The 15,184-nt window shown below is 44.9% G+C and overlaps 1 protein-coding gene and 1 non-coding gene across 2 annotated transcripts in view; both read right to left on the bottom strand.

Annotated features, from left to right (window-relative positions):
- Positions 1–407: 407 nt before the first annotated feature.
- The window catches only part of sh3bgrl2 (SH3 domain binding glutamate-rich protein like 2), a 99,442-nt gene continuing 84,665 nt past the window's right edge, over positions 408–15,184 (bottom strand). The window contains exon 4 of the mRNA XM_078212463.1: positions 408–1,078. Coding sequence (XP_078068589.1) covers positions 1,064–1,078 — 15 coding nt within the window. The 3' untranslated portion in view covers positions 408–1,063. The remainder of the gene's footprint in view (positions 1,079–15,184) is intronic.
- LOC144494507 (U2 spliceosomal RNA) lies at positions 4,833–5,026 on the bottom strand. The gene has a single exon (XR_013498077.1). It is a non-coding gene; the product is annotated as a U2 spliceosomal RNA (small nuclear RNA).

The following is a 15,184-nucleotide window of genomic DNA, read 5'->3' as shown; positions in this document are numbered from 1 at the left end:
TGGCAGTGGAGACAATCAGAAAACTATCTATGTGAGATTTTTACCCGTCCCACTGCCCAGCGGAAACCACGCTGACATTCCTGCCCGTCACCGGACCTAGTCTCCAGAATGGAAAATTCTGCCCCCAATGTGCTTTCCTAGCCCTTATGTCAACAATATTTGTGATTCCCACATGAATAGCGCAAGCAAATAAACTGTAATGAACAAGCTGACAGGATGGGTGCGGCTCGTGAAAAATAATCACATCTCTCGATGTGCTACTCTTTCCCGTCTGCAATCAACAATATTCTGGGCAGCACAATTAATTATAAATGATACAGACCTTTAAAGGACAAGGACAAGAATTGAAAATAATTGGCAGATCTATATCTTAATTAAAAGAAAAGTTCCAAATAAGCCCTGTAATACGTTTGTACTAGTCTTGTGATTTAATATCACGCCTTTGCAGCGGACATTAACTAGCATCACTCCACAATATTCTCCGCAAATTTTATAAATAGGGAATGGGACTATTACAGGCAAATTCTCAAAACCTTATTGCCTATACATATAACGGCCTGCTTGTGTTATTTTTTAAGCATCACAACTTTTCAAGCAGGCTATAACCATGCAACTCTTACCTAGGTATCTGTAACACCCAACCAAAGTACACATGCTATACTTCCTCATATCATAGCATTGCACTAATACTGGCCTGGGGAATGTTTATTTAATTAGTGTAGCACTTCCAATGTCAGCGAGGATAGCATACAGGCAAAACACCATTCAAGTGAACTGCACTACAATAAGGCAAGGCGGCAAGCAGCAAACAAGAACCATCCCAGCGATCCCAAAACGTGATTATTCCAAGTCTAGTTGATATGACCATTGATTACTTTCCTTTCAATACATCCCAGCAAAAATGATCTATTGTGGTGAACCAGGATATAAAGCAATGTTTGGCGACATAACGAGAGGCTTTGATTGTGCTGAATCTACGAAGATTTTCAATAACGAACAGCCAAGCTTAGAGCCAGCTCCGCACGAGGCAAATGGTTCAGGTTACAGATGGGTCTTCAAGGAACTATGGCTCAGAGTCCTACGATAAAGAAAACAGAGCACAAGATTAACAGCAGTTTTTCTTAAATAGTAACTTTAAAAAGTGATTACAATGGAAGCTCCACCCTCCTGTAATTCAATATCCAATTATCACATAGCAAAGCCTTACACAAGCCAAAGCTTCATAGTACAGCTTCATCTATTTACATTTCATTTTTTTTGAACAAACTAATATAATGCTGACAATGTCCATTAGTTAATTTACAGCAGAGTCAGTGACTTTGTTACAAAACAAAATCCCCAAGTTTGAATTTCACATGTGTTCCAGGTTCTGAAAAGCGCTTCTCTAAGAGCTTACTTGAGCATGTTAAGACATGGTGGACCCATGCATCAATTATTTCCAGGCATAGTGCGGCTGTCAATAAGAGCCTCACCTAAACTACAAGATTCAGCATGTGGTCGATTTGAAATGTTTTAATGAGTTTGGTAGGAACGCCTCAATTTTCTCCTTCAAATTGGCACCGTAAAATAAAAATAGTGCTGGCGTTCCCAAAATTTTTCTTCAACGAAAAGCCTAGTTCAGCTGCAAATTATACTGAATGGTTTAATCGAAACAATTTTATTCGCAAAACAGAAGTTTTGTGATCTGAATTGTGCCTGAATCAATACATATAATATTAAAAAATAGCATTGATGATGACTGTAGTTTGGGGTGAGAGGTCAGCATGGGATGGCGACGCTAACTATTCTCGATTCACTGCCGTGAGCCACTATAACCCCCATTATGACCAGCAAAACAGGCGCATTCCCCCACCTAATCCCCAGCAGGAATGACACGAAAGTCAGCAGGCTGTAGACTGCAGCTGATGGCATGTGGGAACCATTCCAGGCAGTTAGGTAAGTGAATCAGGGAGGGGGCAGGTATCTAATCTGGGCAGCACGGTGGTTAGCACTGCTGCCTCACAGCGCCAGGGACCCGGGTTCAATTCCGGCCTCGGGTCACTGTCTGTGTGGAGTTTGCACCTTCTCCCCGTGTCTGTGTGGGTTTCCTCCGGGTGCTCAGATTTCCTCCCACAGTCCAAAGATGTGCGGGTTAGGTTGATTGGCCATTCTAAATTGTGTCAGGGGGATTAGCGGGGTAAATATGTGGTGTTACGGAGATAGGGCATGGATGGGATTGTGGTCGGTGCAGACTCAATGGGCCAAATGGCCTCCTTCTGCACTGTAGGGATTCTACAATTTTATAATGCAACTGCTTTTAGGAGAAGAGCAAGGTTTTGCTATGGGGTCCAGAGAAGCGTTCATTCTCCTTCCTTTTTAATTCATTTGTGGGACATGAGTGTCGCTGGTTGGCCAGCATTTATTGCCCATCCTGGTTGCCTGAGGGCAGTTGAGAGTCAACCACATTGCTGTGGCTCTGGAGTCACATGTAGGCCAGACCAGGTAAGGATGGCAGATTTCCTTCCCTAAAGGACATTAGTGAATCAGATGGGTTTTTCTGACAATCGACAATGGTTTCATGGTCATCAGTAGATTCTTAATTCCCAATACTTTTTATTGAATTCAAATTCTGCCGTGGTGGGATTTGAACTTAGGTCCTCAGAATATTAGGTGAGTTTCTGGATTAATAATTTAGCGATAATACCACAAGGCCATCACCTAGTAGTTAAAAGTTGCCAAAGTATCTAAAGAATGGATGGCGCAGATACTGAAGAACCTCTTGCTAACTTGAAGCAAAGTTGGCCAGAATCAGTTGTAGCCAGTTGTGTGACATCAGTTGGCATTCTCCTTGGAATACAACCGAACTTGGGGAATGAACAGAGGCCATACTGAGCAGGATAATGAGGGGGGGGCGATGGGTTCTCAGTGATAGTTATACCCATAATTGGAAAGACATTTGCACTTCAATAAAAAGATCCTCACAGAAAAGTTGTAGCAACAATGACAAGCTCAGGGCTTTACCAGTGACTGCGAAGATGGCAGTGGTGATGTTCTGCCTCGATCCAGGCTGCAGCTGAAGTTATTTGTGATATATTTAGCAGATGGCCGTCTATTGCTGCATAAGGTTAATCCCTGAGATTCTCTGTTCAGTGAGCAACATTTAATTCCCCTTTGTCAGAGGGAAGCAGGCAGGGAAAGCACATAACTTCACTAGGATTGCAGGCTGCAAGGTGCCAGTGACTGAACACACGTCACTCTGCAGCTCCTCCATCTCAACTTTGCCCCAAACCTGAACTGAAATGGATTCCACTCCCTCGACATCCAGCTGCTGTGTGGCTATAGGCAGCAAACCCTGCAGCAATTATGATATCTTCATTCTGCCAGAATCCACCATCCACTGGCTGCATCTGACCCACCTTGGCAAACCAAAACGTGGCAACTGGATGCCTTGGGCTGTCTGCTGACCACGTGGTTTATGACTCTGATGCAGGACTCATGCACATGTGTGCAGCATGCATACAGCGAAAACCATGCTGCCACACAAAAGGTTAGAGCAAACCATTGGCATGCTGAAACAATACTTCCAAGGCCTGGACCACTCTGCAGTTGTCCTGCACCACTTGGCAGAGCAGGCATCAGGTTTCATGGTAGTTTTTTTACAACATTGTCATCACAGAGGCATAGGCCTTGCCTCGAGCAATATGGTGAATGGCAGAGGAGGAGGAACGGAGGAGGCAACTTGGACAGTTCCTTGTGAGTGTGAAATCAGTGATGTGTTTTCATCACTATCTACTTGGTGTTCCTCCATTGTTGCATCTCTTAGGGATCTGAATGGAAAACGGTACAAAGTTCAGGTTGTAATGTGGGGAGGGGGAGAATAAGAGATGATTTTTATTGAAACCATCTACCGTGGTGGGATTTGAAGCTGGAATTCCAGAGCATTGCTCCAGCTTTGTGGCTTACTCGTTCAGCGACCTCAGGGGTGAATGCCTACAAAACCTGCAGTGTGTAAATCAGAAGAGCATGTGGAATGAGGGGGAGCGGCAATGTGAGGGAGATTAAGAACAAGGAGAGTATGTTTGATGCTGTTAGCCTCACTGCTGATCATGCCTTCAGCAATGCCCCTAGCCCCCTCCCCTTCCCCCCTCAATAACAGCCAGTACTATCTACTCCAGGCGGACTGGGACATGCAGGTCCCACCTGTCCCATCAGTCAACTCCTTCTGCTTCCTATTGTACACCCTGCAAGACAGAGGAAGGTGTGTCAGTGAGTGTGGGTGAGATCTGTTTGGCTGATGTGGCTATCATGTTTGAATAGCTGGTAGTGTATACAAGGTTAGGTATGAGGCTTGCAGCATTGCAAAGTGTGTGAGAGTGGGATGAAACAAATAATTGTCAGTAATGAGTCCTGATTGATAGAGAGTGTTAGTAGGTGAGTGATGAGGGTGTGGTGAATTGAGCAGCGTAGGAGGTTAGTAGTAGAATTGGTCGGATCTGGTATTTGAAGATGCATTTACTTGTGAGGTCAGTACATTTCTGCAGCACTGAATCCGTGTGCTCAGGGTTCGACCCCTGACACTGACCTCCACGGCTATCTGCTCCCCCTAACTTTTGAACATGTGTCTGGATCTTGAACATGTGTCAGGATTCCTCCCTACTTTCCAACTGCTCCTCTACTGCAGTGGAGCATCTGCAAACCTTGGAGCGCACCCTCTACCTTTTTTTTATACTTTTCCAATTCAATCAAATCAAGTCCAATTCAGAGTCTCAACAAGTTGAGGCATTTCCGATCCAAGCTGACAAGACAGAGTATGCGACCCTTCACACCTGTCTTGGGCCTGTTCTACATGAGCCAAGCTGATTGGAGGAGGGGGAGGTTCCCTCCTCCAAGGCTTGATCTCATTTGCATCTTAGCCAAAAGGTCAAGATGCCACTTTTAAAAATTGCTTCATATGAATATGAAGCTTAAATGTAACCGAATGACCTCGACCAAGCACAGCATCCAATCCATACTACACTTGATCTTAGCCAAAAGGCCGAGAAGTTTTTTTAAAATACTTTTCCAATTCAATCAAATCAAATCCAATTCAGAGTCTCAACAAGTTGAGACATTTCAGATCCAGGCTGACAAGACAGGGCGAGCGACCAAACCACCCTGTCCTGGGCCTGATCTACATGAGCCAAGCTGATTGGAGAAGGGGGAGGTTCCTCCTCCAAGACTTGGGCTCATTTGCATCTTAGCCAAAAGGCCGAGATGCCGCTTTTAAAAATTGCTTCATATGAAACATATGAAGCTTCAATGTAACCTAATGACCTCAACCAAGTGCAGCATCCAATCCATACTACACTTGATCTTAGCCAAAAGGCCGAGCAGCGCCTTTTTTCACTGTTTCCTTGGTCAGATTCTCCTGCAGCACAATTGGCAGCACCAGTTCCAGTCACAGTGCCCCTCCCCTTTAAGAGATGTTGGCTAAATTTAAGCAGTGCAGGTTAGCTTTAAGCGGTGCTAGCAAGTTACGATTTTGGGGCCCCGTTGCTGATGCACCCAGCCGATGAACAGCACAGTTAGTGAAGCTGATATGCTATCTGCAACAAATTGAACAGGTACGACTAATCACCCAGTGTGTCAGTATTTAGCCAATCTGATCTTCATTCATTTCTTATGAAATTGCATAAGCTCCCAGCGGAGGGTGGGGGAGTTTGTTTGCCCAGCAAAGGACTGAATAGAGTGCATGCCAGATCAGCCATGATCTTATTGAATAGCAGGACAAGTTTGAAGGGCAGAATGGTCGTCTACTCCTGCTCCAAGTCCTATGTTCCGAAGCCAATACCTGTTGGATTTTAAATATTGACCAAGTGAACCAAGAACTGATGCAGTCTTCAGAATATTTATTTCTGTGCAAAATTACATTTGCTTTTAAACCAGGCACAATAGCCCTGACTTTCTGAAGTCTCACCAGTGGCATGAGCTTTCAGTGTGTGCCGTTCAATAAAATTTAGCGGGCAACCTTGCTTACCGCTTCAGCATGACATGGTCCAATGGTTGCATTAGAGTCATTTGCACAGGTACAGACCAAAGGTCAAACTAGATTAGCTACTCCACCAAAGAGTTGTGCATTGTTACGAAACTCTGTCAAGTGCAACAAAACATTACTAGCTTGAGCGGTTTCAGTAGGGTGGTGGGCACAGTTGCAACATTTCTTGAGAATATTAACTGAAGATTGGTGAGGTATTCTAGTGCATAAAGGGCGGTAGTGAGAGACGATATAGGCTCGAAGGAGCAAAATGTGGAATCAATGTGGGTGGAGATAAGGAATAGTAAGGGGAAAAAGTCACTGGTGGACGTAGTCTATCGGCCCCCAAATAATAACTTTGAGGTGGGGCGGGCCATAAACAAACAAATAACAGATGCATGTAGAAATGGAACAGCAATAATCATGGGGGATTTTAACCTCCACATTGATTGGTCAACTCAAGTCGGACACGGTGCACTTGAGGAAGAGTTCTTAGAATGCTGTTGCGATAGTTTCCTCGAACAGTATGTTACAGAACCTACGAGGGGGAGCAAGCTATCCTGGATCTGGTCCTGTGTAATGAGGCAGGTAAAATAAATGATCTCCTTGTGAGGGATCCTCTTGGAATGAGTGATCACAATATGGTTGAATTTCTAATACAGATGGAGGGTGAGAAAGTAGGATCCCAAACCAGTGTCCTCCGCTTGAACAAGGGGGATTACAATAGGATGAGGGCGGAGTTAGCTAATGTAGACTGGGAACACCGACTAATTGGTGGGACAGTTGAGGAACAGTGGAGGATTTTTAAGGAGATTTTTCTCAGTACTCAGGAAAAATATATTCCAGTGAAAAAGAAGGGATGTAAGAAAAGGGATAACCAGCCATGGATAACTAAGGAGATAAAGGAGAGTATCAAATTAAAAACCAATGCATACAGAGTAGCCAAGATTAGTGGGGAATTAGAGGATTGGGAAGGCTTTAAAAAGCAACAAAGAACTACTAAGAAAGCAATAAAGAAAGGAAAGATAGAGTATGAAAGTAAATTAGCACAAAATATAAAAACTGATAGTAAGAGTTTTTACAAATATATAAAAAGGAAAAGATTGGCTAAAGTAAATGTTGGTCCCTTAGAAGATGAGAAGGGGGATTTAATAATGGGAAACGAGGAAATGGCTGAGGCCTTAAACAAGTTTTTTGTGTCGGTCTTCACAGTGGAGGACACAAATAGCATACCAAAAATAGACGGTCATGGGACTGTAGGGGGTGAGGACCTTAAAATGATCACTATTACTAAAGGGATAGTGCTGGGTAGGCTAATGGGACTAAAGGTAGACAAGTCCCCTGGTCCGGATGGAATGCATCCCAGGGTACTAAAAGAAATGGCAGAGGCAATAGCAAATGCATTAGTTGTAATCTATCAAAATTCACTGGACTCTGGGGAGGTGCCAGCGGATTGGAAAACAGCTAATGTAACGCCACTGTTTAAAAAAGGAGGCAGATAAAAGGCAGGTAATCACAGGCCGGTTAGCTTAACATCTGTAGTTGGGAAAATGCTGGAATCTATCATAAAGGAAGAAATAGCAGGACACCAGGATAAGAATGGTTCAATCAAGCAGACGCAGCATGGATTCAGGAAGGGAAAGTCATGTTTGACTAATTTACTGGCGTTTTTTGAGGAGGTGACGAGTGCGGTTGACAGGAGGGAACCGGTGGATGTATTGTATTTGGATTTCCAGAAGGCTTTCGATAAGGTGCCTCACAAAAGGTTACTGCAAAAGATAAAGGTGCACGGAGTTAAATCATTGCATTGAGGTCTCCAAATCTTTACATAAGAACATAAGAAATAGAAGCATGGATTAAAGATTGGCTATCTAACAGAAAACAGAGAGTAGGTATAAATGGGTGCTTTTCTAGTTGGCAATCCGTGACTAGTGGCGTGCCGCAGGGATCTGTGCTGGGGCCTCAACTATTTACCATATACATAAATGATTTGGAGGAGGGGACCGAGTGTAGGGTAACAAAGTTTGCGGATGACACTAAGATGGGTGGGAAAGCAAATTGCGTGGAAGACACAGAGTCTGCAGAGAGATTTGGATAGGTTAAGTGAGTGGGCGAGGATCTGGCAGATGGAGTATAATGTTGTTAAGTGTGAGGTTATCCACTTTGGAAGGAATAATAGGAAAAGGAACTATTATTTAAACGATGAAAAATTACAACATGCTACTGTGCCGAGGGACCTGGGGGTCCTTGTGCATGAATCACAAAAACACAGTTTGCAGGTGCAGCAGGTAATCAAGAAGGCAAATGGAATGTTGGCCTTTATCGCGAGAGGGATCGCGCGAGAAGCAGGGAGGTCATGCTGCAACTGTACAAGGTGCTGGTGAGGCCGCACCTAGAGTACTGTGTACAATTTTGGTCCCCTTATTTAAGAAAGGATATATTGGCTTTGGGAGGGGTGCAGAGAAGGTTCACTAGGTTGATTCCGGAGATGAGGGGGTTGGCTTATGAGGAGAGATTGAGCAGACTGGGCCTGTACTCTTTGGAGTTTAGAAGGTTGAGGGGAGATCTTATAGAGACATATAAGATAATGAAGGGGCTAGACAGGGTAGAAACATCGAGATTGTTTCCACTTACATTGGAAACAAGAACTAGGGGGCATAGCCTCAAAATACAGGGGAGTCAATTTAGAACAGAGTTGAGGAGGAACTTCTTCTCCCAGAGGGTAGTGAATCTTTGGAATTCTCTGCCCAATGAAGCGGTAGAGGCTACCTCATTAAATGTGTTTAAGTCACAGATAGATAGGTTTTTAGCCAATAAGGGAATTAAGGGTTATGGGGAGCGGGCGGGTAGGTGGAACTGAACCCACTATCAGATCAGCCATGATCTTATTGAATGGCGGAGCAGGCTTGAAGGGCCAGATGGCCTACTCCTGCTTCTATTTCTTATGTTCTTATGTAAAGATTTGGAGACCTCAATGCAATGAATGTGTTTGAGCAAGTCAGTAGTCAGTGAAAAGATTCAGCTGCAATAGTGGCACAGGAAAAAGATTGCTGCCATCAAGTTCTAACGTCCATCTGCCTCTGGATAAGTAACTGAGATACCCCTGCAAAGACAGTAGCCCCATGCAGGTTATTCTTGGCACAAAGATAGGATTGTCTTAGAATTTTTTCGTAAGATCGCCCCCCAAGTCCAAGACAAGAGTGAAAACAGGAGAGTTTTTGGGCGAGTCCAAATCGGCAATCTTATGCAGCCAGTGCACGAAAGCATAAAACCGTTTCTCGCCTGTAGGGGGAGGGGGTAGGGCTTAAACCTCCTGAACGCTGACTGAGAGCAGCACAGAGCACAATTACACATGCACAGGTCCCTCAGCTCTGACAGCAGCCTCTGCTGCTTTCACCAGGCCTCCATGGTCCAAAGCAGGCCTCATCCCCTAGCTACTGCGGGGGCCTGCAGCCTATCACGACCTTCCCATCCCGGCCAGAGCGATTAAACCCTGCGATCCCCTCCCACCCACCCGGACTGACCAACCCCTGCAACTCCCAAGGACCAATTGACCCCCACCCACTATAGTCTGGCCCTGTGTACCCAGTAGGCCCTTTCCCCTCAGTTGCTGCCCCCATGGCAATGCCCAGTGCCCAGGGGCAGTGTCAGGGTGCCAGGCTGGCAGTGTCACCCAAAGGACATCTTCTCTTGCCTTGATCTCCCGGTGGGCGGGAGGGGGGGCTCAAATAGCTTTCGGTTCTACCGGTGAGGCCACCATGTCTGGTTTCTGTTGCTGGAGACCAGCTGTGATTTTTGCAAGAGAAAACCTCTCCTGGTGAGGCCACAGAGGCAAGTGAGCCCGGACGATGATGTCCCAGGCATGCTAATTTCATTTAAATTATATTAAATTCAGATTTCAATAATTCATTCAGCCTCGCGCCAGAAATGGGCACGAGGCTGATCTCGCCAGATAACCGGTGCCGGTAAGAGGCGTAAAATTGGGCGCTAACCTGATTTCTCAGCTCTCGCGCAATCTTACCAGCTAGCCCCACCCATTGGCTGGCGCAATGGTAAGATCGCCCGCCCCCTTAGTCTCCAGCAAGATAAGGTATGTTATAATCAGAGTTCTTCAACAACCCTCAATTCCAATGAGTAATGCAATAGAAAAGTAACACATCATTACATTCAGTACAAGAGGAACAGGCTGCAACACAGCAGGTTACGTACACATTGTTTATTCAGTTGCAGCAGGGGTGGTAAACTCAAATGTTTCAAAAGGTCAAATTTCTCCTTATGTAAATAGTGGCAGGCCAGACCAATCTTGTTTTCCGAAAGATATATCCTTAAAGATGTACCTAACAAGATCCAGATATTCCAGTTATAAGAACTTTAAAGAGCTGCGCATTTCAATAGCAAGTAAAATTAAAGAAATATTTAATCATCAAAGAAAGAATCGATGATAAATGTAACATATGACGTATTAAGTTGATCTGGTTGCGCCAGATCCTTAGGCCAAAACTCTACCATCTCACCTGCCTCGATTCTGGGGCGGGGCGAGGTTCCGAGAATGGAAATCTCCAGTGGCCTTGGACAGGATTTTACCATCTCACCCGAGCGAGGCCATAAAATCCTTCCCTTAGGGCGAGATCCTGAGCCAACGCTCTCCATGCACGAGATCACTGGAGGGGTCTCAAAATCTGGCAAAACCTGGAAAAAGCAAGTCTTGCCAGCGAGATAGTGATATCCGATTTTCACCGATCCTCGCTAGCAACGTAATCGAGGGGTAAACCGGAGTTCAATATATTTTAATAAAGTTAAATATAATTAAACACCACCCCTGTCAGATATTGCCCCCACATATCCATCACGCAAACCAGCCTCCCATCCATTGACTCTGTCTACACTTCCCGCTGCCTCGGCAAAGCAACCAGCATAATTAAGGACCCCACGCACCCTGGACATTCTCCCTTCCACTTTCTTCCGTCGGGAAAAAGATACAAAAGTCTGACTCAAGAACAGCTTCTTCCCTGCTGCCATCAAACTTTTGAATGGACCTACCTCGTATTAAGTTGAGCTTTCGCTACACCCTAGCTATGACTGTAACACTACATTCTGCATTCTCCCCTTTCCTTCTCTATGAACGGTATGCTTTGTCTGCATAGCGCGCAAGAAACAATACTTTTCACTGTATGTTAATACATGTGACAATAATAAATCAAATCAAATAAGATTTTCATAGCTTGCCGTTATGATGTCGCGTCGGCAAAGTTATCAACAGGTTTACCCAGGCAAGGGGGTCTCTCAGGGGCTGCAAAGGTCAGTATAGCCACCGGGGGTACAGCAACATCGGCAGGAAGTGGCGTGACAATGCCCCCTGGCAATGATCCCCGAGGGAGCCTCACATGGTTGGGTTGTGGGGGGGAAGGTGGGGGAACATACACTGAGGCCGATGGAGAAGCCAGGAATGATCGGGGAGGGAGTCGTCCGTCACATTTATATTTCCATCAGCACTGTGAATAAACGCAGCTAACTGTGCTACGTCACATGTGTCTGTGCTCTCACCAATCACTGAAAAAGCTGTGAAAGCTTTCACCTTATCCTGGAGCCGACCTGTCAAATTTTCTGATAATTCATAAATTCTGTCGACAATTGTGTTTCTCAAAAGACTAATATTTTGATAACACTGTTGCTTGTCTGGATGTACAATGTTCACAGTTTACATCATGCATTTTTTTAAAAACAAACTTTCCTTCCGAAGATGGCTTTGAGAAAGCTCCAATTTCTTGAGCGATTACAAAACTTGCTTTTAATGCATTGTCACTTCTATTATGCACGTTTGTAGATGCACATTGTTGCTTTTTCAATGACTGTTCCAATTTTGCCAACTTGTCCTCATAGCTTGCCTGTCTACTTGCCGTATGCATCAACGTGGCATGTCTCATCATGTCTTTTAATGTTGCATTCTCTGGCAACTGATACTGTTTGCAAACAAATTAAGCATAAAGACTTTCCACTTCGGTAAAACGTACAAATGTTTCCATTTGCTTAAAAATGCACAGCATTCTTTATCTACTTTTCTCTTCATAGACATGGTTAAGTATTTTTTTATTACAAGTAATTTTGCTGCTAACAGCATGTGCACAAATACACTTGTTGAATAATTACCAGTTAGAAGCGAGATAGGCCTAAATTGCGCACCCAAGAGAAACTGTTGGCTTCTGCTCACAATATGTCGTGGCAATGCAACCCAGGTGTGTGTGCACCTACGCAGTTAGTGTACTTGTCGATGTCCCACATGCTGCCTCGCCACCATTAAGCTCTCCCCAACCTTTATATTTTTTTAACTGAAAAATTTGGTGCAATTTTAGAAATGTTTGAACAAAGAAAATTACAACACGGGAACAGGCCCTTTGGCCCTCCAAGCCTGCACCAGCCGTGCTGTATTTGTCAAGATGCCCCTTAAAAGTCACTATCGTATCTGCTTCCACTACCTCCCCCGGCAGCGAGTTCCAGGCACCCACCACCCTCTGTGTAAAAGAAACTTGCCTCGTACATCTCCTTTAAACCTTGCCCCTCGCACCTTAAACTTATGCCCTCTAGTAATTAACTCTTCCAACCTGGGAAAAAGCTTCTATCAGGTCGCCCCTCAACCGCCGTTGTTCTAATGAGAACAAACCAGGTTTGTCCAAGCTCTCCTCATAGCTAACGCCCTCCAGATCAGGCAACATCCTGGTAAATCTTTTCTGTACCCTCTCCAAAGCCTCCACATCCATCTGGTAGTGTGGCAACCAGAATTAAACACTATATTCCAAGTGCGGCCTAACTAAGGTTCTAAAAAGCTACAACATGACTTGCCAATTTTTAAACTCAATGCCCTGGCTGATGAAGGCAAACATGCCGTATGCCTTCTTGACTAACTGCATTGCCACTTCCAGTGACCTATGGACCTGTATATCTAGATCCCTCTGCCTGAGGCTGAGGGATTTGGGATTGTTTTCGCTGGAAAGGCGGCGGCTAAGAGGGGATCTTATTGAAACATATAAGATGATTAGAGGTTTAGATAGGGTGGATAGTGATAGCCTTTTTCCTCTGATGGAGAAATCCAGCACGAGGGGGCATGGCTTTAAATTGAGGGGGGGTAGTTATAGAACCGATGTCAGGGGTAGGTTCTTTACCCAGAGGGTGGTGAGGGATTGGAATGCCCTGCCAGCATCAGTAGTAAATGCGCCTAGTTTGGGGGCGTTTAAGAGATCCGTAGATAGGTTCATGGACGAAAAGAAATTGGTTTAGGTTGGAGGGTCACAGTTTTTTTTTTTAACTGGTCGGTGCAACATCGTGGGCCGAAGGGCCTGTTCTGCGCTGTAATGTTCTATGTTCTATGTTCTATCAATACTCTTAAGGTTCTGCCATTTACTGTATTTTCCATCTGTATTAGACCTTCCAAAATGCATTACCTCACATTTGTTTGGTGGGCAGCATAGCAACATTACCCGGCCTATCTTAGACACCCCCGAGTTACAGGGTGTGGAGGTTGCTAAGTAGTCCAACATTTATTTTCCAAGCCTAACTACCTTCAGGAGGTGGTGAACCACCCTCTTGTAAACCATGAAGTGGCTTGCCTGGCCATTTCAGAGAGCAGTTAGCAGTTAACTATATTGCTGTGACTCTGGTCCAGCAATACAGACCAGATCAAGTAAAGATTCCTTTCCCTAAATGGGTGAACCAGATGTGTTTTTAACGACAATCTGGTAGTTTCATGGTCACCATTACTCAGAATAACTTTTTATTCCAGATTTAATTAATTAATTGCAGTCAGCTGCTATGCTGGAATTTGAACTCCTGGGCTGGAGTTTATGGGGTTGATGTCAGGAAACCATCACCATCAGTTATGTGCAGGTGGCCAACAGAACCAAGTGTCCCTCAGGCACTTAAGTGACTACAGACGGGCTTTCCCCGCGATTAAGGTCCCGAAACAGTGGAAGACCTGCCCGCCAGCCCGAGGCTGGAAAGTGCTTGCCATCGCCAAGTGTACCCACCAGAGTGCAGGAATGGTGTAGGACCCCGGACCGAAGGTGAGTGAGGGTGGGATGGGGGTTTGAGGGGCTGGGATGGGTATTGGAGGGTGTGGCTTAAGCAGCATGTACCTCCCTTTCCTGATGCCAGGGCCTGTGATAACAAGGCTGCCTTCCACCCTGAGGGCAACCTTCTGAAGGTATGGGGAAAGTGTGTGCCTCTTGTTGAATCCCTGAGGCACCGTTAAGTTGCAATGGCCCACGGATAATGGGTGTCAATTGACTCGGGAAGGAAACTAACTCACCATCCACCGACTCCCTGAAGCTGGGTTCCTCAATCAAGCACAGAATGCTTGTGGCCAAGGGAACACCAAACCCCCCACCCCGCACAATTCCCACTGGTATGCTGTGCCAAACCCAGCAATGCTTGCTGGACAGTCTCACCACATGATGTGTCTCCCAGCCCCAGTGATTGAATACCCGCAGTGGTGGGATGAGGCCTTTAAGTGGTTCTTAAGTGATCATTTAAGAACCTCGATTATCCTCCGGTGGACCGGCTGCCCAGAAGCCTTCATGATCCGGACTTCTTAAACAAATGGAGGTGAGATGCCGGTGGCATCATCTGATGATACACCTCTGAACTTGCCAGTGGGGAGTGAGGGGGGCAGGCTGCAGTAAGTTCCGCCCACCGTGTCAATTTTGGTCCACTGACAAGGCATTTAACATCAAGGCCATGGAGAAGGTTCAGAAAAAGGACAACCAAAATATTAGTGAATCTTAAGGCTTTCTGTCATCAGGGTAGATGTTATCACAGGGGCTTGGAAAGCAAGGATGAGTCATGTTGCTTCTTCACCATTAGCTAACTTAATTAGCCAGAGAATGATTCTCATCTTGTCTCCATCTTAACAAGCATTGGACCAAAAGGAAATTTAAGAACAGGGATTAAAAAAAAGTGAACTATCCATTGCAATGCACATTAAACTCAACTTTAAATGTTTTAATTTTGAGCTATTGTTACGAATTCCAGAATGGCCACTAGAAATAGGCACTAAACTCAGAGCCAAAATTGCATTAATCTTGATTTGTTCAGGGAAATCTCATATTGGTTAGTTCTGACTTTCTGGATTCAGAATTTCCTGTAATTATTGAATTACCAAAATGGAGCTGATTGTGTCTGAATCACTGGGGAGCAATAGCA

Source organism: Mustelus asterias, chromosome 5 (genome assembly GCF_964213995.1).
Source record: "Mustelus asterias chromosome 5, sMusAst1.hap1.1, whole genome shotgun sequence".
Taxonomy (NCBI): domain Eukaryota; kingdom Metazoa; phylum Chordata; class Chondrichthyes; order Carcharhiniformes; family Triakidae; genus Mustelus; species Mustelus asterias.
The sequence above is the reverse complement of the archived record's forward strand: the minus strand, read 5'-3'. Positions and strand labels throughout refer to the sequence as shown.